We start from the raw sequence: 21,146 nt of genomic DNA, 5'->3' as shown, positions 1-21,146 counted from the left end.
AAATGGCACAGCCACTCTGGGAAACTGGCTGTTTCGTACAAAGGTAAGCATATACTTATCCCATGACTTAACAAGTCCATTCTTAGATGTTTACCCCAAATAAATGAAAGCGTCAACAAAAGGACTGTTATATGTGTATTCATAGCAGCTGTATTCATAATAGCCCAGGACTGGTAACCCAAACATGCAACAAGAGGAGCGTGGATAAGTTACCGTCTGTTCACATAATGGGATACAACTTGGCAATAAAAAGGAACAAGACACTGATACAAACATGACTGACTCTCACAGACACACTAAGGGGGGAAAGGACACAAAAAGAATACAAAGTATATGAGTCCACTCTGGAGTTTTCAATCAGAGGGTGATAGCAGACAGAGTAGCATGGAGGTGGAGAGGGTGTTTCCTGGAAAAGATTGCAAGGCAGTTTTCTGGAATAATGAAAAGGTTCCATATCTTCTTAATCCTGAAGGACGATACGATTGTATTGATTTTAGAGAGAGGGAGAGAAACATCCATGTGAGGGAAAACCCCCTCACATCGGTAGCCTAGTGCTCGGACCCTCTGCAACCTAGGTATGTGCCCTGACGGGGAGTGGAACCCACAACCAACCCAGCACCGGCCATGGCAGGCTCCATGTCTTGACTAGGGTGCTCCCTCCTCACATCAGCTGTCTTACTCTGATCCCCTCATCACTTCTTGGGCTGGCAGCAGCCTTTCCACTGGTTTTTCTGCCTCCGCCTTCCTCCTTGGTTTCTTCTCTCGCCACACAGAGCAGCCAGATAGCTTGTATGATGTGACTCCCCCGCTGAAAACCCTCCCGTCTCTGCCTGGCTTACAATGCCCTCCTTGTTACGGTCTTATCTCACGGTATCCTCCCTCCCTCCTTCCCGCCTCTCCAGCTACAGACTTCAGTGCTTGTCCTCAAACCTTACAGCAATGGCACCCTCGGGGCTTTGCCCCTGATGTTCCCTCTCTCTGGGATCGTTTCCTCGTGTTCCAGGGGCCTCACTTCCCACATGCCATCTTCTCTGGGAGGTGTCCCGCGACTGCTGTCCATGGGGTCTCAGGGCAGGTCTCTGAGGATAAATCAGACGGGAAATCAGAAGGGAGCGATCTGATGGAAGGGCGCTCCCATGCCCTTTCCCACGCCCCGGGGCACCGCTCCCAGAGTGCCCCAGTTCAGGTTTTCTTTTCCAATACTCTGGCGCGGATGCTCACCACGTGCACCCAGCACCAGCTGGGCAGGACTACTAGCCCCAGCATGCCCCGCGCTTCTGGGAAGGACCATCACCCGCAGGGGTGTTCGGGCCTGACGCGGGCCGCCGACGCCGCAGACGCTGAGGCGGACACCCCTCTGAGCTGAGGGGCCGTGGTACCTTCCAACCGGGGCACCCAAGGCCCCGCGCTTTCGAGCTCCGCGCAAACTCTGGCTTCTCTTGGGCGACGGAGGAGCCGCCTTGCTTGGTCTTCCGTTGCCCCGTGGCGCCGGCTCATCTCCAGCAGGAAGGCGAGGCTTCCGCTCAGCGCAGGGGGTGAGTGAGAACTCGGTGTCCCTCTCCCCCCAGCCCGTGGACAGCATCTGGGGGAGGAGGTCTCAGTTTCGGGGAACCCCCAATGGGCATGTTTAGAGGCTCCGGGCCCCGGGTGGCTTTTCGGGGTGGCTGTTTTAAGAGGGACCCCTGGTCTGCGGGGACTCGGGGTGGATGTGGGGTCTGTTTCAGGGAGTATCCCTGGGAGGCAGGATGTATGTATCCCCCAGAGACAGGCTTATAAGAGGATGTGTGAGGAGACCTTTGGGGTCTATGGATGAGTACCCTCTCCCCGGGGCAGCATTTGGGGCGCTCCCTAAGGGGCTAGGTGAAATGGGAGGCCCCTGAAGTCCAGGCTGAGTTTGGGGGCGGCTTGCTTCAGGAGGGGTCCTGGTGACTGCGGGAACGTTCGGGACCAACGTGGCATTGTAAGGGTGTCCGTGGCCTTTGTGACCTCTGGTTCCATGGTGCGGTTCCCCCGTGCCTGCGCCCCCGGGGCAGAGAGACTGAGACGTCGCGGCCCACAAGTTGGTAGGGAGAGGGGCCCCTTGCCCGTACCACGGAAGGGGCACTGAAGCCCTGAGCGCTTCCCGAGGGGACAGGGTTCCCCCGCGCCTTCGTTAGCCCGGCTTCATCCATTATTCATGAGGAGGCGGGGCTGTTCGGAAGTCCACTTTTACCTCTTTTGCACCTAGTGCGCTGCAAGTATGACTTGTGAATTGTTCAAGAGGGTTGGATGAGCATGCTGAAGGGTCGTTCCACAGTCTTTCTGGCAAACTAGAGCTCATTCATAAATCGTAAAGGTGAGTAGCTCCCCGAGAGTTTTCTGTAGCTTTAATAGGGGCGTTGTGCATAATTCACGCGGGGGCGTGGCTTACACAGCTTCATCTCTGATCCACTGTTCGCTGTCTCTTGGGGTCTCCAGGATTTAAACCTTCCCTCTAGGGGGCGGACGAGGCCTCCCTCCTACAGGGTTCATTCATTTCATTATAAACCCGCTGATCCCAGATTATCAACAGAGGCTCTAGACTCAAATCCCATTGATCCTTGCCAGCTGTGCGATCTTTGGCAGATCTTTCTGTGAGCCTGGAAAATAGGTATAGGCAAAACGATGATCAGGTTAGTTGACATGTAGTTAGCGCTTTATTAGCCCATGAATCCCCACAGCAGTCCTAGGAGGTAGCTTATGATTATCCCATTTAATAGACGAAGAAACTGGGACACCAGGAGGGTAAGTAATTTGCCTACAGTTACAGTCCGTGAGTGGCTGAGCCAGCATTCAAACCTAACCAGTCTAGCTCCGGTCTGTAATTTTAATCAAATGCTAGAATCGACACCCCCCCCCTCCCCAATTTAATGGTACTACTACTAATGGCAGTCAGACAGCGCTATGCCGGGCACTGGTCTAAGCCCTTTCTGCATATTTACTCATTGAAACTCCCTGACAAGGTAAGTGACTCTTCTTATTCTGTGGGTGGGGAAACAGTGGCCCAGGTAAGTGAACTCTCTGGACCCAGGCCACACAGCTAGTCATCCGTGGGTAGGTATGCTTTTTGTGAGGGTTTAAGAACTCTAAGGAGGTTCCCTTTGAGCTTCGACCTGAAGGACAAGAAGGAATCGATTTCCTGATCGGTGGTACAATGCATGGAAAGGAAACACCACAGGAGCCACCGTATGTATTCATGGGATCTGCTGTTCTTGGACAGTGTTGGGTGCTTATTGTGTGCCCAGGGTTTACCTCTGATGATCTGGACGTTGGTGGCCTTAGCATTCCAGTGTCCTTCTGGGAGGGACATATGACCTTTGTACTAATATATAATATTTACATTTTGATCACACACATTGCCTTTATGAGGTGAGTACTGTCCCCATTTTACAGCTGTGGAAACTGAGGCACCTGTCAAAAGCATAAGTGAGTATGGATTTGGTTGGGCCCAGGCAGCCCTGATTCACGGGCAGTCAATCCGGTGGGGAGGAGGCAAGTACCTTTTCCTTATGGCTCCGTATCCTCGGTCTTTCATTATTCATGAGCAGGAAGGAGTGGTTTTTTGCCATGCTGGAGTATCGTAATCCCCGCTTGCTGGGCAGCGCTGTCCATCCAGCCTCATGCATAATTCATGAAGTGCGTGGGACCTTTCTTGACCTCCGAGTTTCCAGGTTAAGCTACTGCAGCATTATTCATTATTCATGAGCGAGGGCGAGGTGGCGGGGGGGGGGGGGGGGGGGGCGTTCCTGTAGTAGCCCTATTTCCCTGCTTACTGGGTGTTCGATGAAGCAGTGGGGCGGGCCCGCCCCTTTTGTTCCAGCCCACCGGGCCGAGTGCATTATTCATGAGAGAGGTGGCCTGGGTCTCCTTGGCTTCCGGGCTGCTGCGAGGCCATTCATTATTCATGAGCAGCGAGGCGTGGCCTCGCGTTTTAACATTGACTTACTCAGCCACCCACCTGGCCTCATGCATAATTCACGACCCGGAAGTGTGTGTGTTGGATGCCCTGGCTGGGTTCCCATAGCAACGGCCACACATGCATTATTCTGGCTGCGCGGGGCGTGGCCTGCGCTACCTGTTTCCCCACCTGTCCCCCTCGCAGGTGCCGCCGTGGCCGCCAGGTGGCGCGCTTCCTCCGCGGATGAGTCACGGACCGGCTGGGGCCGAAATGGGCGCGGTCTCCGAGCATCCGGGTTCCTGGGGGCGGGGCCGAAGGTTTTGTTCCGGCCTCGCGCTCGCCGGCCGCCATCTTGTGTCGGCTGCTGAGTTAAAGGAGGTGGCAGGGACGGGCACGGCCACTGCAGCCGGGGGAGGAGAAGGAGGCTCGGGCGGCGGCGATTCTTAGCGGCCCAGACAGCGGGAAAGACGACCAGGAGGGTGGCGGCCGAGCTCGGTTTCGGCTCCTAGAGGAGTTGGCGGCGGCGCGACCCGGGGAACCGGCATTGGTAACGAATGGCTGTTCTCAGCACCTTGGCAGGGCTCTGGGGGTGCATTGGAGGGGAGCGGGCCAGCGCTGGGCACGGCCGGTGGGGGGCGGACCGTGCTGACGGGGATGCTCGGGGATCGGTGGAATGGGGAGACATTCCACCGATGCTTGGGGCGGGGCCGTCATTTCCCGTAAGGGACCAGCCAGTATGAAAGACCTTCTGTAGCATCTCCCTGCATACACCCCTAGACCCTCGTGATTTGCCCTCGCAAGCTTCCAGGAGGGGCCAGACCCTGGGGAGGGTGGGGTCGTAGGCTTTCATTGCTCTGATCGTTCTCTAGCATCTTCTTGCTGCCGACGCCCCGGCGCGCGCGCACAGCCTGTCTGCCCGCGGAGCTTCCACGGGGACTAGACCCTGTAAAGACCGTCTGGGCTTGGCTTTCATGTCAGAGACCCCTCTTGCACGTCGCAGGTCGCCTGGCCCCAGCATCTGCCATCAGAAACCCTCAGGGCCAGCGCTTCTATTCAGAGGGCCCCTTCAGCGTTTGCCTTTAGCGACTCCTTTCAATTTCTAGAACCCGCGCCTAGATGCCATCTCTATAAGGAACGCCTCCTTTTTCGCGATCCCAGTGTTCTCTTCAGAGACGACCCCCTGCAGGCTTCTGCATCTCCCCCGTCAGATACTCCCAAGCCCCAGGATCTTCCCTCCGAGCCTCCCTCCCAAGGGACCAGGCGCCAGAGAGGATCTGCTTAGACACCTAATCCTCCATCAGCGATCCCCACGCAGGCATCTACCCTTGCAGACCCCGCTGGCTCCTACCCCCCTCCACCAGAGACCTGCCTGTCCAACCCCACCCTTCAGCTCCACCTCTGCCTTTGGAAGCAGACTGGCATTCCAGCTTTTCTTCCAGATCCCCCCCTCCCATCGGGTTCAGAATCTACCCTCAGAGCCCTTCCAGGTCGACACCATCTGCAGTCCCAGGCCCCGAGCTTTCATTTTCCGTTTCCCGGGCCCCACATCGTGGTCAGATGTCCCTCCCCTCAGCAGTCCCAGTGCTCAGCCTGACTCTGCTCGCTCAGCCTCCACAGGATCCCACATAATCAGTCAAAGAAACTCAACCCCACAGGGCGACCTAGCCAATATCTGCTTACTGGACTTTTTTGGCCAGAACTATCTGGGCTTAGCTCTCCTTTCTGCCCCCTCAGAGAGGTGATCTATATTGATGGGATCTAAACAGGGCCTTCCAGCTCCGGTAGAAATCCCTTCCCAGCCCCGCCCCCCTTCCCAGCCCCGCCTTGGGCTTCAGCATTCAGCCTCCCGGGACTCTGGCATGGATGTCAAAGACTCTCCCCCCTGAAAGCCCCTATTGTTTGTCTATGTGGGTCCTTATTTCTTTTATCAAAGATTTCTCTCTGCCCCCAAAAGAACCCCAGGACCCATGCATCCTCCTGATGGAAAATACCCCTCCCCTAGACCCCACCCATTGCCGGGGCAGCTCCCCATAACCTCTGGGGACCTCCTGTCATTCCTTCGCCCTTCCCCAAAGCTCCCTTTTCCATAATTAGTCTTATCAACCCGGCCTGCCCTTCCCACCTGGCCCCAGGGTCTCTAACATCCCTCCCTCGGAGCCTCCCTGGACTCAGACAATTGCATCCTGACTCCTCTCTTTTATTTATGTTCCCAGGGACTTCTCAGTTAATCCCTCCTAGGAGGCTTAACAGGCCCCAGCATCCTGTGCCCTAGGTTCATCCTAATAGCCTGACCCTGTGCCCGCCCACTCTCAAACCTGCTCCGGGACTCCTACCTCAGACCTTGTCTGGTCTGAGTGATAGAGAATGTGCAGGCTTCAAAATCACCAGTTTGGAGACCTCAGGCAAGTTCCGAAAGTCTTGAGCCCCCCAGTTCAGCTCTGCTGGACAGTCTTTAGTGTTCGCGTCCCGATTGGGGTCTGAGCATACGCTGAGGGAGAGAGGTTATCCATTGCATGGTGGGGCTTGAGGCCCAGACCCCTCCCGACTGGCCTGTTGCAGACCTCTGCAGTTGACAATGGACCCACACCTGCTCAGGCCGTTGCTGCCAGCACTAGGGGTCCAGAGGTAGACGGTGAAGATATTCAAGATCTCTCGGGCCCTCGATCATCTCTGATGTAGGGAGCTGGGAGGTGGCGTGTCCCAAGCAGGCAAACCAGTGACAAGGCAAGCAGTCAGGTAATGCAGGCCACTGCATGTGCCAAGAGAGGGGCTTATGTTCTCAGCTCACCGGGCTCTGCCCACAGACCTTGATTTTTTTTTTTTTTAACCTTCCCTGCAGCCCCTTGAGGCTATTTCCATTTGCCCCCACTTTGGGAGAAAATGGGGCTCAGAGGAAATGAGACCCCGCTGGTCAGAGGGTCAGCAGATGGAAAAACGTGATTTGCCTTTCTCCCCAATGCACCGCATCTCTTCCCACCCTGGCTGGTGGTTAGCATGTCCCCTGGCTCCGGAGCTGGGTCCCTAAGCTGTTCCCCCAGGAAGCCTGCGGCAAACAGTCCCACAAGCTCTAGGCAGGTGATGGGGCTTTGTTTGTTTTGTGATGTGGGCATAGGGTTATCGGGTCCTTGGCTATTGTTAGGATTAGACAAAGCCCTTTCCTCTGACTGGCAGGCAGCGAGTCCTGGGGAGAGAGCAGGGCGCTCCTGTCATCTCGCTTAGCGCCAGTGTGACAGGTGCCAGGATGAAATGTTACGTGCAGCGTGCACCGGGGGCGCTTGGTGTGATTGTCTGCAGAACAGTGGCCTAGAGGAGCCTGGGAGGCGAGGGGAAATGAGGGGAAATGACTCTCCAGCGGCTGCATCCAGTCACCAGCCCCGCCCCTGGTTTCGTTTCCACAGCGGTCTGCATTGTTCTGTCTCCCGCACCTAGCCTGCGACACTTGGCAAGTCCACTTGCCCTCTCACCTCAGGTTTTCCCATTTGTCTGGCAGAGGTGCTGACCCGGTCACCGGGAGGCAGCCTGGCCTCGGGCAAAGCAGATCTTGGCCTGGGTCCAGCTTGTCATTCTCTGCGGGATCCTAAGCCCCTGTGTGGTTCTGAGAGAAGGTTACTGATGTTACCAGCGCGGAATGTTACTCTCGCCTCCTGGGGGTGCTCCGGGAACAAAGTGTCAAGTGCTCAGCGTGAAGATTAGCCCAGAGAGGGCTCTCAGAAGCGCTTACATTGTAACCTGCTGAAGGGGCTCCGGTGAAGGCTGGGGTTGGGGGTGTCTTCTCTCCCTGCTAGCCTACCGGCCTGGGTATCTCGGCTCTGGGAGCGGCGCTGGGAGGAAGGGGAGGGGGCAGGGTTTGTAAAACTGCCCCCTTCGCCCTCTGGGAACCGGGTTCTCTGCCATCGGGCCACCCTGATGGGTGCCCAAGCCCCGTTTCCCTCCCACGCCCCGGTGGCCAGGGTTAAGGGAGAGGAGAACGGCTGCCCGTTCTTGCCCGCCTGCTCTGGGCCAGGCTCCGTGGTCTGTGCTCTTTCTCAGCAACTCCACGGGGTAGGTAAGTGGTGTTGTCAAGCCGATTTCACAGGTGAGGGGACTGAGCTCACAGAGGTCAAATGCGATCTGATAAGGAGCGACAGGCCGACCTGAATGACCCGGATCTCCATCCGTTCTCTAACTCCCCACAAGCACATCCTCGTTACTCCTTTCCGCTGCAGGAGTGGTGTCCCCCTCATCGCGCTGGGTTGTGGCCTGGTGGTCAGCAGCATGGATTGCAAGCCAGACCGCCTGGCTTCAGATCTCAGCTCAGAGCTGTGTGACCCTGGCCAGGTCGCCCTCCCTCTCTGTGCCTGTCTCCTCTTGTGAACCGGAGCGACTAGCCCCCACAGTCACAGCTAATCGGCAGAAACACGCATGCTCCTCAGGCCACCTGACCCTCCTTTTCCCACCCAGATGTCCAGCTCGCCGCTGTCCAAGAAACGTCGCGTGTCCGGGCCTGATCCTAAGCCGGGTTCTAACTGTTCCCCTGCCCACTCTGTGTTGTCGGAAGTGTCCTCGCTGCCAACCAACGTGAGTGCCTTCTTCCAGGAACCGGCAGGTGGGGCGGCGGCGGGGGGAGTACACTTTGTATCACTGCCCTGACCCTCCACCTTCCTGTACCTTGACGCTGTCCTCGCCCTCTCCCCCTAGGGAATGGCGAAGAACGGCAACGACGCAGACATAGATGAGGGCCTGTACTCCCGGCAGCTGTGAGCGGGGCCGGGCGGATGCAGCGGTGGGGGCGGGGCTCTGGGAGGATGTGGGCAGGAGGGCCGGGCCCTGACCCTGCTGCCCCCCTAACCTGGCAGATACGTGTTGGGCCATGACGCAATGAAACGGCTGCAGACCTCCAGCGTACTGGTATCGGGCCTTCGGGGTCTGGGCGTGGAGATTGCCAAAAACATCATCCTTGGCGGGGTCAAGGCTGTCACCCTGCATGATCAAGGCACCGCCCAGTGGGCTGACCTCTCCTCCCAGGTACCCCTTCCTGACCCCTCCCTCCCCTGCCAAGGCACCCCCCCAACCCCAGGCTCCGCAGCCCCTTCACCTCACCCCCCACTCTGCTTGGCAGTTCTACCTGCGGGAGGAGGACATTGGCAAAAACCGGGCTGAGGTCTCCCAGCCCCGCCTCGCCGAGCTCAACAGCTACGTGCCTGTCAGCGCCTACACCGGCCCCCTCGTTGAGGACTTCCTGAGCGGCTTTCAGGTACCAGGCCCAGCCCAGCCCCTGCCCGCTTCTCTCAGAGCCCGTCTCCGGTGTGGTCATTTGTCCAGGGTTTTCACTGGACCGGGTTCCATTCTGCTGTGCATCTCCGGGATGCAGGCAGGAGTTAGATCCTAGACCCGCCTTTGGGGGCAGGGGGCATGTGGACAGAGCACATACTGGAGCCAGATGCCTTGGTGTGAATCTCTGCTTGTATGACCTCAGGCAGGTCACTTAATCTGTGCCTTACCCTTTCCTGTTTGTAGACGCAGGTGTGGTAGCAAAACCAACCTCACAGTTTTGGGGAGGGCTAAACACTTAGCACAGCAGCTGGCCCGTAATAAGGGCCACCTGGTTGTTGGTTAAGTAAACAGCGGGGCGGAAAGAGGAACCTGGGGAGCTGAGGCTGCCCGGGGGTGTCCCGCAGCCCGGACGCACCGTCACAGGACCCTCACCCCGGTGGGCAAGGGTGCCGCTCAGGCAGAGAGCAGAGCCCCAGGATTAGGGCTGAGCAGCCAGTGTCTCGAGAATTGGGAGCGAGTGGGTGGGGTGGGAGTGAGCTCAGACCGTGGCTGGGACGGTTTGACCGCTTCTGCATCGCACAGGGCATGGCAGGGCTGTAGGCAGGCAGCCGTGGGTGTTGGCAAATGAATGAGTCAGATGTTCCCCAGGCTCTCGTCTTCCCAGCTGCCTCTTTACCTTGCCTGGCGTGTTCTGGGAATTCCTGGGGATTCACCTTTTCACAGCTCTTAAGCGTGATACATCGTAGATACTCTGCATCTGCAGAAGAGTTAAACCCGCAGAGCTGGCAAAGCCCACCCTGCCCTCTCCCCCGGCTGAGCCCGCCCCCTGCCTGTCCGCAGGTGGTGGTCCTCACCAACAGCCCCCTGGAAGACCAGCTGCTGGTGGGAGAGTTCTGTCACAGTCGTGGCATCAAGCTGGTGGTGGCAGACACTCGAGGCCTGTTTGGGTGAGTGTCCCCACCCTTTCCCCCCAAACCCTACCAGGCCCCGGTCAAAACCCCAAGCCCTCACTGCCCTCAGCTACCCATGGCTTATTTATGTATCTTATTTCCTCACCCGAGGATATTTCCCCCTTGATTTTTCAGAGAGAGGGGAAGACAGAGAGAAACATCGATGGGAGAGAAACACATCGATGGGTTGCCTCCTGCACGTGCCCTGACCAAGGGCCTGGGCCGGGGAGGAGCCTGCAGCCCAAGATACATGCCCTTGACTGGAATGGAACCCGCATCCCTTCGGTCCACAGGCCGACGCTCTAGCCACTGAGCCATACCGGCCAGGGCAGCTACCCAGGTTTTAGATTCTGTGTGTTCACCTCCCCATGTGGCAAGAACACTGTCCGATTCCCAGCAGGGGTGGGCTGAGTTTGCTCAGCAAGTATTTGCAGCAGGCGTCTTCAAACTACGGCCCGAGGGCCACATGCGGCCCGCAGAGGAGTCTGATCCGGCCCGCCAGGTTTTTTGGGCAGTGAGCGCAGCCGAGGTGTTACAGTAGGAATTAGTAGTTCATATAGTCCGGCCCTCCAGCTCTCTGAGGGACCGTGATCTGGCCCCCACTTTAAAAAGTTTGAGGACCCCTGATTTGCAGCATCTTGAGGGGCATAAGGGGTCCCCTTCTACATGGGACTCGACCTCAGCCCTGCTCGCCCCCTCTGCAGGCAACTCTTCTGCGACTTTGGAGAGGAAATGGTCCTCACCGATTCCAATGGGGAGCAGCCACTCAGCGCTATGGTTTCTATGATTACCAAGGTGAGGAGACTGGCCTCGGGGGTCCTGGCAGGCAGGTGGGCAGCAGCAGGCCTTGTCTGCTCCTGGTCCCCTGAGTGCCTCTGAAGACCCCTCCTTCCTCTAACCAGGACAACCCTGGTGTGGTGACCTGCCTGGACGAGGCCCGGCACGGCTTTGAGAGTGGCGATTTTGTCAGCTTCTCAGAAGTACAGGGCATGGTTGAGCTCAACACGAGTCAGCCCATGGAGATCAAAGTCCTGGGTAAGCCGGCGCCACTGGGGAATTGGAAGATAGGACGCGTGTCCCCGGGCTTGGAGCAAGAGGAATGGAATGAGGAACAGTCCGAGTGGCTGAGCTGAACCGGAAACAGCCCCCAAGGGTCCCAGCACAGCTGGTGGGCAGGGGGAGAGATGCCGTCTTAGGTCTGAGCTGATCCCGGGAGAACAGGTCCCTGGCTTTTATGCTAAAGGGGAAGGATCTCTGGTACTTGAACAGCAAAGGATCCCCTCGTGTCTGAGCTGATCTGGACAGGAAGAAGGGCGGGTCCCCCAGTGTAGACTCGGGGTCAGGGACACGGGCTCTCGGGCTCAGAGCTGGATCTGGGGCAGAAGGGAAATGGTTTCTGGTGTCCAGGCGGGACCTGGAGTGAAAAGAGAGGGTTCCTGGTGTCTGAGGCAGGCCAGGAGTGGGTTTTTCCTCCGCTTGTGGGTGCTGTGGCTTTCGGGGGGGGGGGGGGGGGGGAGAGGCAGCCTGACCACGCCCCCCTCTCCTGTAGGTCCCTACACCTTCAGCATCTGTGACACCTCCAACTTCTCTGACTATATCCGTGGCGGTATCGTCAGTCAGGTCAAAGTTCCTAAGAAGATCAGCTTTGTGAGTGCGGAGGGTCCGGGGCTGCAGGGGCGGTTCTGGGCATTTCCGGGTTCTCCCTTCCTCTCTTCCGGTTCTGACGACCTGCCTCCCACAGAAATCTTTGCTGGCCTCCCTGGTGGAGCCCGACTTCGTGATGACGGACTTCGCCAAGTTTGCCCGGCCTGCCCAGCTGCATATTGGCTTCCAGGCCCTGCACCAGTTCTGTGCTCAGCACGGCCAGCCCCCTCGGCCCCACAACGAGGTGGGTGGGTGGGAGAGCCAGGGCAGGGGACCTTGGCACTGAAGGCCCACCATGCTCTCTGCCCCTCCACCCTCACCCACCGTGGTCTGATAGGCGCGTTCTTGGTTCATTCTGCCCCACCAGGAGGATGCCACGGAGCTGGTGGCCTTAGCGCAGGCCGTGAATGCTCGAGCCCTGCCCGCGGTGCAGCAGGATAGTCTGGACGAGGACCTCATCCGGAAGCTGGCATATGTGGCTGCTGGGGACCTGGCCCCCATCAATGCCTTCATTGGCGGCCTGGCTGCCCAAGAGGTCATGAAGGTCAGCAGAGGTGGAGAATGGCAGGGCTGGGGCTAGGCCATGTACCTCCCTGACTCCATCGCTTGCTAGGCTGTGTTTTGCCTCCACTGACCGCCTTCCCTCTCGTCCCCGGTGGCCAGGCCTGCTCCGGGAAGTTCATGCCCATCATGCAGTGGCTGTACTTCGATGCCCTGGAGTGTCTCCCAGAGGACAAAGGGGCCCTCACAGAGGACAAGTGCACCCCGGTACGTGAGCGTGGCCCCTGGGGAAGGCACCACTGGGGGGCATTCCCGGTAAGGCCCCCCTCTGACCCTCTCCCCTTCTCCTTCCCCAGCGCCAGAACCGTTATGACGGGCAGGTGGCTGTCTTTGGCTCAGACATGCAAGAGAAACTGAGCAAGCAGAAGTACTTCCTGGTGAGTGATCCCCCTGCCTTCACCTCTCCTGGCCTGTGGCCATCTCTCCAGGGGTCTCCGCCTCCTGAGGGAGGGTCTTTTGGTTCTCATACCTGTCAGTGCCTTGTGCAGCCTTCTGCTAACCCCTCTGGTGGTGCCTCCCTCCCGTGACTGGTTGGTTATTTCTCACAGCCCTGGAGCTTATGTATGTGGCACTAGCCCCTCATCCGGTCTCCTACTGTGTTCAGGCTGACTCTGAGCTGACCTGCATGAACCGGGCTCTGTCTCTTGGCCGCTCCCTAGGTGGGTGCGGGAGCCATTGGCTGTGAGCTGCTTAAGAACTTCGCCATGATTGGGCTGGGCTGCGGGGACGGCGGCGAAATTGTCGTCACAGACATGGACACCATTGAGAAGTCCAATCTGAACAGGCAGTTTCTGTTCCGGCCCTGGGACGTTACGGTAAGTCTGGGGGTGCGGGGGGGGGGGGGTGCTTTTTCATTTCACTTTCCTCCTGTTCTTTGTTCTCATTCTTTCTGGAAAAGAGGCCTTTCTGCCTTTTTCTTACCTTTAGTTTCTCTCTGTCACTCATTCAACAAACGTTGATTAGAGTAATCTTCATTGAATCTACAATTTTTCATCTGTTTTTTTTCTTTCTTTTTCTTCCTTGACCTCTCCTCTGTGCTGTTGGGACAGTTTGTGGGGTGGGGGTCCTCCAGACTACCCCCAAGTTCAGTGACTCACGGAGAGAACTCGCCGGACTCAGCACAGCCAGCCCCCTCGCCCCACAGGGAGGCGGGTGGGTGAGCTAGGCCAGGTGCTGCTCCACTGGGGGCTGCTCTGCCGGGCACATCCCCGAACCGCAGACATCCAGAAGGAAAGCAGGTGCTGGGCACGAACCATACCGTTTGCATAAGTAGTCTAGGCACACACAGCCTCCTCACTGGCACTGGTGAGAACCCTCCCCAAACCCAAGTTCCCGGATGCCAGCCGAGGGCCAGCCTTCCCTGCACACAGGGAGCAGGGTGGGTGACACGGGGATCTAGCTGGGAAGCCTTCTGTGGGGACAGCGTCACTTATAGTTCGTGATAAATGCTGTGCAAAGGAAACAGCAGAACATACTGGAAGGATGCGAGGGAGCAGAATAGTGCCCTGACCACGATCCAGAGCGGAAGTGGGCCAGCTCCTTTGACCCTCAATGGAGGCGGGTGCTGAGGTATAGTTACGAGCAGAGGAGGGACAGGACCTGACTTGGGGCTTGGAGAGCATCCTGCTTACCTGCATGCTTGCGTCCTGTTCTATTTGGGGGATGTACGCCAACCCTGGGCGCTGTTACCTGCAAGAAGAATAGGTGTTGTGTAGGCAAAAGACCAGGTGGGTCGCCTGTTGTCTCCAGAGGATGTCTGGTCACTGCTTCCCTTTCCACTGAGTGCCTGCCACATGCTTCACAGCCACGTGGCACTGTCATGGACTGTTTCCTGCTAAGCCAGGGCGCCCCCTGAGGCTGGTTTGGTGAATGCACCGATAACCGAGTTCTGCCTCCCCATTCCCACCCTCACCCCTGCCAGAAGCTAAAGTCTGACACGGCCGCTGCGGCTGTGCGCCAGATGAACCCGCACATCCGGGTGACCAGCCACCAGAACCGGGTGGGCCCCGACACGGAGCGCATCTATGATGACGACTTCTTTCAAAACCTCGATGGGGTGGCCAACGCCCTGGACAACGTGGATGCCCGTGAGTTGGGAGGGGGTGAGGAGGTTAAGGGCAGGGTGTGTGTGTGTGTCTCGGGGTGCCTGTCTTTCTCTCCTCTCCTAATGTCCCTCCCCCCACCCCCAGGTATGTACATGGACCGCCGCTGTGTGTACTACCGGAAGCCACTGCTAGAGTCGGGCACGCTAGGCACCAAGGGCAATGTGCAGGTGGTCATCCCCTTCCTGACAGAGTCGTACAGCTCCAGCCAGGACCCGCCCGAGAAGTCCATCCCCATCTGCACCCTCAAGAACTTCCCCAACGCCATCGAGCACACCCTGCAGGTGGGTAGCCCGCTGGGGGCGAGGGAGGGAGCCAGCCCCCGCCTCTCAGCATCCGGGGCCCCGGCCTTTCGGTGTCGCAAGCCTCAGCACAAGATGTGATTTCTCTCCAGACCTTCACCCTTCCCTTCTTATCCGGCAGCCTAGATATTTAGCATGGTTGGGTCTTTTTTTAAAAAAAACTTTTATCTTAGAATATTTTCAACATGTAAACAAGTATGAAAAGCAGTATGGTGAACTCAAATACCACTCGTCACCTCGATTTAACAGCTGTTCCTGTTTTATCACATTTTCTACCTAGATTTATGTGGTGTTTTTTTTTTCCTTTGTGCCGCAGTAAGTCATGGACATCACAACCCTGCACTCCCTGATACTTAGTATGCTTCTGCAGAGGGAGGCTGTGTTTCCACATACAAAGTCTCAACCTTGGCTTTTTTGTTTCTATTAATTGAGACATAACATCAAGGGAGGCACAGGAAACTTAGGAATACTTTGTTTCCATTCGTAAGTGCTTACATTCGCTATTGGAACCACTGCCGAGGTCAAGCTCATTGGTTTCTAAGTTGAGGTTTGGAGGGTGGGGGAAGTTTAGGAGCAGCGTTTGAGGGGCTTTCCTTCTCCCCGAGCAGTGTTCTTCGCATGTGACTTATTCACTGATGCTCTTTCTGCAATGTCTCTGGAAACCCCCCGTCAGCCAGTGCCCCCCGTAATCCGTTTGCTCCTTCTGCAGTGGGCCCGAGACGAGTTTGAAGGCCTCTTCAAGCAGCCGGCCGAAAACGTCAACCAGTACCTCACGTAAGTACCAAGCGCCCCCTTACTCCTTCCCCTTCCTACCAGCCATGGCATCCATCCTGTCTGCTTTCCTCAGTAGCACCCAGCACCAGGGAAACGTCACGTGAACTAGTGAATGCTTGGGCTTCATTCCACCGCGGGTCAGAACTAGCTTTCCGAGGCGAAAGTGGGGTTGCCCCGGAGCCCACTCCTAGGGCCGCTATGTAATCCTGCCCCTTTGACCACTCCAATTCCTGATAGAGACCCCAAGTTTGTGGAGCGGACCCTGCGGCTGGCGGGCACCCAACCCTTGGAGGTGCTGGAGGCCTTGCAGCGCAGCCTGTTGCTGCAGCGGCCACAGACCTGGGCTGACTGTGTGACTTGGGCCTGCCACCACTGGCACACCCAGTACTCTAACAACATCCGGCAGCTGCTGCACAACTTCCCTCCTGACCAGGTAATGCCCACTTGCCAGGTCTATTTGGCAAAAATCTGAAATGAGAACCTGCTGTGGGCACCCCCGAGCATGTGGCTCCTCCCGGTCATTAGTCCAGCTGTGGCAGGTGGCCTGAAGCATGGGGAGCTCGTTTTTGCCGTCCCCTCTGAGCAGGAGACTTGTGCCGTGGGCCGAGTCATATCGGCTTTCAGAGCCATAGGGATGATGGGGGAGAAATGTCGGAGTTGAGAGCACAGGGATCCGTGAGGATTCAAACCCCAGCTCCATTTGCACTTGGGCAAGTCACATAACCTCCTTGCACCTCGGTCTCCCCCTCAGTGGAGTAGCGCTAATAGTACCTACTTCGAGGGGATTTTCGTAAGGACTTACTGGTATTGACTGATAATTACGTTTCTATATTACGGATTGGTGTTTGGCAATCCGTAAACGTTCATTGAACGCCTGTGTGTCTTGCTCAAAGCAAATGCCCAGGAATTGGTGGTAGTTTTTTCCATGAGGTCCCTGCTTCAGCCTGGCATTGGAACTTCCAGCTACGGGACCCTACGGTCTGGGTCTGCTGATTGGCTCCAGCCCGCTGTGCGCGCCAAGCCGTACTGAGTCAGGGCCCCTCCGGGGCCAAGGTGAGGAGTTAGGGTCTTAGAGAGGCCTCCCCTCTCAGGCCTGCTCCTCAAAACTCTCTGCTCCCCTCAGCTCACCAGCTCCGGAGCGCCCTTCTGGTCTGGACCCAAACGATGTCCGCACCCGCTCACCTTCGATGTCAACAACGTAAGTCTCCTCCCTGGGGTCTCCCGGGGCCAGGGGGTGGGTGAGGAGGAGGCAGGGACTCCCCCAGAGGAGGGCTCACGTGCTCCCCCTTCCGTGCCCTGCCTGCCAGCCCCTGCATCTGGACTACGTGGTGGCCGCCGCCAACCTGTTCGCCCAGACCTACGGACTGGGAGGCTCTCAGGACCGAGCTGCTGTGGCCGCGCTCTTACAGTCCGTCCAGGTCCCCGAGTTCACCCCCAAGTCTGGCGTCAAGATCCACGTCTCTGACCAGGAGCTGCAGAGCGCCAGCGCCTCTGTTGGTGAGGGTTTTTGGCTACGAGTCACCCTCCTACTTGTCCCCTGCCCGGCTCAGCCTCCCCACCCGCCCTTTGCCCCTGGCTCTGCTCTATGACTCCACAGCTCCCTATCTGAGACGCAGAGGGTTGGTGAGGGCAAATCCCCCCTTACTCCTTCTCCCTTACCACTCAGGAGAACTCCCTGTTTATTTTCTTTTGTTCCAAGCATACCCATCCTGAAGGAAAAAATGTTGTTTCCTCTTGATCTTTTCATGGGGGGCGGGGTGGAGATATGATATCCACCAACGGTCTTTGTCCCTGGGCCTTCGTGCTGAGCCTTGGTCTATGAATTATCCACGTACCCTTCCCTTCCACCTGTCTCTCCCCAGAGGAATGTGTCAGTAGCTGTGCTATTCCCCCTGCGTTTTCCTTCCCTCTCCCCCTTGCTCTCCATACATCTTCTGTCTCTCACCGTCTCCCATCTTCCTTTCCAAATGTATGCTCCCACCTACTCCTCTCTAACCCTAACCCTCTTCTCGTATGTGTATGGGGTGTTTGTAAAATGTATGCAAAACCTCCCACCTGTCTCAGCCTCTCACACGCCTTCATTCTCCCCTTTCGTGTCTTCTTTCTCCCCCTCCATATTATTCCTCTACATCCGTGTCTGCATATTTCCCCCAACTTCCTCTTTGTGTGCCTTGGGCATCTCCCCTTTTCCCCGTCTCTTCCTCCATGTCTCCCCACCTCTCTGTACATTCTCCCCAAAATCCCCAGCTTTCCCACCTGGATCTCCGCTTTCTTCTCGTAACATCATTCAAGTCCCATAGTCTCTCTAGGGATCTTGACAATCCCCCCAACTTCCTGTCTTCAGGTCTGTGCTCCGCTGCCTTGCTTTACCCTCCCCCTGGCCCCTCCTCCAGGATGGCTTTCCTTTTCAGATCCTTCATCTATATCAGTGTTGCCCAAACTTTTGACATATGTGTACCCCTTCTATAATTTTCGTAACGCTGAGTACCCCTCGTACTCATGAGAACATAGAATTAGGCGCAGCTAAGCACGGTGCAGTGCATATCCCCACCAAACTCCGGTGCAACGTGTACCCCCACCAGACTCTTCCCGTACCCCTGGGGGTCTGCGTACCACACTTTGGGAAACACTGATCTATATGAACACCTTTTGCCCCAACCTGGGCTTCTGTTTTCATCTCGGCCCCTGGCTTGGGACCTTACAGAGCTGTTGTGTCTTCCCTCTTCCTGCAGATGACAGCCGTCTAGAGGAGCTCAAGGCCACACTGCCCAGTCCAGAAAAGCTCCCCGGGTTCAAGATGTACCCCATTGACTTTGAGAAGGTGCTGTGTGGGGACCCTGGGCGGGCAAGGGGGTGGGTGAGCACCGGTGGCTGGGCAGGACAGATCTCTGGGGCTCTGGAGGCGGCCCCGGACCTTTGTAGGATTGGATCACAGGCTTTCCATGCGGCCCTGAACAAATAAGTGTTCCCAGCCCGGCCTCTGTGATCCGACAGCAGGTAATCGCAGTGTCCCCCAAAGCCAGGGACATCCTCTTCCCCTTCTGATCCTTATTCTCTCTCTATACCCCCTCCCCCATAAAAGGATGACGACACCAACTTCCACATCGATTTCATTGTGGCTGCGTCCAACCTCCGGGCAGAGAACTACGACATTCCCGCTGCCGACCGGCACAAGGTGAGGGGGCCCGGACCTGCGGGACCACCCCTCCCAGGCGTGCGCTCGCCCACCGCCTCCTCCTCAACTGTCACCTTCCTGGGTGTCTCCTGCCTCACAGAGCAAGCTGATCGCAGGGAAAATCATCCCGGCTATCGCCACGACCACGGCAGCTGTGGTTGGCCTCGTGTGCCTGGAGCTGTACAAGGTGGTTCAGGGGCACCGGAAGCTGGACTCCTATAAGAATGGCTTCCTCAACCTAGCCCTGCCCTTCTTCGCCTTCTCTGAGCCCCTGCCCGCACCCCGTCACCAGGTGAGGGCCTGCGCCAGGAGGTGGGCTTGTGCGTGGGGTGTTTCTCTCTAGAGCTGGCTCTAGTGTGCTTCACAGGCTTTGCCAGCTGGGGGTTTCTGTCATGATGTAGCTGCTCCGTTTGTGGGCCCCTTGTTTATTCACTCATATATATGTTTTCAAATATATCTTATTGATTTTTACAGAGAGAAAGGGAGAGTGTGATAGAGAGCTAGAAACATCGACCAGCTGCCTCTTGCACGCCCCCTACCGGGAATGTGCCCGCAACCTATGTACATGTGCTTGACCGGAATCGAACCTGGGACCCTTCAGTCCCCAGATCGATGCTCTATCCACTGAGCCAAACCGGTTTTGGCTCTTCACTCATATTTTTGAGTGCATTCTATGTGCTAAGCACTGGTCTTATTCTGCCTGTGGGAGCCCTCAGAAAAGATGGGACATTTGATAGAAGCTTGTTAATAACTTGACAATAAGAGCAACAAGCACTTATTAGGGGCTTACTATGCTAAGTCCTTTTACTTCGCTTATTAATTCACTTAAGTATTTCTTGAGCACCCCCCCCCCCCAAAAAAAAAGAAAGAAAGAAAGAAAAAAAGAGCAGGCTAAGGAAGTTAGAGCACCGGGTGGTGAGGGATTTTAAACGTGAGAGGGCCACGGAAGACCTTGCTGAAATGCTCGAAGTTTGGGTTCAGACTTGAAGGAGGTGAAGAGACCGACCATGCAGCTTTGGGGAGGAGGGCACTTCAGGCAGAGGGACCAATCTGCAGGGGCAGCGGCGTGCCCGCCTGGCATGTTTGACAAAGAAGTGGCTAGGGCACAGTGAGTGAGCAAGGAGGCCACAGAGAGGACTGCAATGACGGAGGGCCTTGGCAATTACCGTGTGGTTCCGGTGCTTAGGGTGAGGCGGAAGCCACTAGAGAGCTTTGGACAGAAGAGGCTTATGATCTTGCTTAGCTGTCTCCGCATGAGTGGAGTGGGGAGAGGGATGGGGCTGGGCCCCCGTAACCCCGGTCTGCTTCTCGCCCCCCAGTACTATACCCGAGAGTGGACGTTGTGGGATCGCTTTGAGGTGCAGGGGCTGCAGCCTAACGGCGAGGAGATGACCCTCAAGCAGTTCCTTGACTACTTTAAGGTGAGACCCCTCTCTCCGTGTTCACCCCACATGGAGGCCAAGTGTGCCTGCGACTGGTCTGCCCCCCGTTGTGACACGCCCGCCCCCCCCTCCCTCCAGAGCGAGCATAAACTGGAGATCACCATGCTGTCCCAGGGCGTGTCTATGCTCTATTCCTTCTTCATGCCAGCTGCCAAGCTCAAGGAACGGTTGGATCAACCGTGAGTTTGGGTGGCAGAGCCTCAGCCTGCAGCTAATCCCACTCCTGCTCACCACCCTTCAGCTCCTGCATACCCCCCCCCCCGCCCGCCTGCCCGCCCCCTTCCTCCCTCTCCCTTCTGCCTCCCTGACACTCTCCCTCCGCCCGCCCCCAGGATGACAGAGATCGTAAGCCGTGTGTCGAAGCGAAAGCTGGGCCGCCATGTGCGGGCACTGGTGCTTGAGCTGTGCTGCAACGACGAGAGCGGCGAGGATGTCGAGGTCCCCTACGTGCGATACACCATTCGCTGACCCCAAGCCCCTTCTCCGGAGCCCTTCCTGCCCGGGGCTCCCATCTGACTCATGGCAGTGGCCCAGCTAGCCAAGCCTGGCATTCCCTCCTCGTCCCCCTGCCCGATCCCTCCTGCCACTGCTTCCTACCTTGTTCAGAACCTTGAATCCTAATAAACAGTTATTAACTCAGACATGGCCTTCCCTGCTGGTTCCAGGGAAGGAAAGGACTTCCTGGAGCTGTCTGGAAGTACAGACGGTAACCCTAAAAGCTCCCCCTACCCCCACCCCACCCCCAGCTACCTATTTTCTGGGCAGAGAAAATGTGGGAATCGCCACCATCTTCCTCCTTCCCTCCCTGCTTAGGAAGAAGCGGAGGCACCGGTGAGGCCATAGAGAGCAGGTACCTGAGTCCATTTTATGGGAGCTGGATTCCAATTCTGCCTTCTCCGTCTCCTGACACCCTGCCATGCCGTGTCAATGTCAGGTCAACAGGGCTTAGGGGTGTTTGACTGAGGACACCTGTAGAGGGAAGGACCCTTTCCTGCCCGTCCTTCCTGTCCCTTTCCCCTGCCCCCCC

General features: G+C 57.2%; 1 protein-coding gene across 2 annotated transcripts; it reads left to right on the top strand.

Moving 5' to 3' along the window:
- Positions 1–1,392: 1,392 nt before the first annotated feature.
- UBA1 (ubiquitin like modifier activating enzyme 1) lies at positions 1,393–20,757 on the top strand. Of its 2 annotated transcripts, none has more exons than XM_045570404.1 (26): positions 1,393–1,535; positions 8,357–8,473; positions 8,594–8,652; positions 8,752–8,920; positions 9,015–9,149; positions 10,010–10,116; positions 10,824–10,914; positions 11,022–11,154; positions 11,669–11,766; positions 11,861–12,007; positions 12,131–12,307; positions 12,427–12,531; positions 12,621–12,701; positions 12,984–13,139; positions 14,246–14,411; positions 14,514–14,710; positions 15,438–15,502; positions 15,740–15,935; positions 16,626–16,700; positions 16,810–16,999; positions 18,235–18,323; positions 18,585–18,677; positions 18,778–18,969; positions 19,997–20,098; positions 20,198–20,298; positions 20,452–20,757. In XM_045570404.1, the coding sequence occupies exons 2-26, from the start codon at positions 8,357–8,359 to the stop codon at positions 20,585–20,587; spliced, it is 3,177 nt and encodes a 1,058-aa protein (XP_045426360.1). In that variant the 5' UTR covers positions 1,393–1,535; the 3' UTR covers positions 20,588–20,757. The 2 variants fall into 2 exon arrangements, with proteins under 2 accessions (XP_045426360.1, XP_036316418.2); XM_036460525.2 differs by lacking the exon at positions 1,393–1,535 and adding an exon at positions 4,241–4,463.
- The last annotated feature ends 389 nt before the right edge of the window (positions 20,758–21,146 follow it).

The sequence above is a fragment of the Pipistrellus kuhlii genome, unplaced genomic scaffold (assembly GCF_014108245.1).
Source record: "Pipistrellus kuhlii isolate mPipKuh1 unplaced genomic scaffold, mPipKuh1.p scaffold_m20_p_32, whole genome shotgun sequence".
NCBI classification, from domain to species: Eukaryota; Metazoa; Chordata; class Mammalia; order Chiroptera; family Vespertilionidae; genus Pipistrellus; species Pipistrellus kuhlii.
This window is presented reverse-complemented; position numbering and strand designations above follow the sequence as displayed.

Bases quoted from the DNA above. Each gene is read 5' to 3' on its own strand.
- UBA1 (XM_045570404.1), top strand. From the start codon at position 8,357: ATGTCCAGCTCGCCGCTGTCCAAGAAACGTCGCGTGTCCGGGCCTGAT. The intron at 12,702-12,983 runs GTGAGTGATCCC...GCCGCTCCCTAG, and splicing joins GCAAGCAGAAGTACTTCCTG to GTGGGTGCGGGAGCCATTGG. The intron at 18,678-18,777 runs GTGAGGGGGCCC...CCTGCCTCACAG, and splicing joins CCGCTGCCGACCGGCACAAG to AGCAAGCTGATCGCAGGGAA.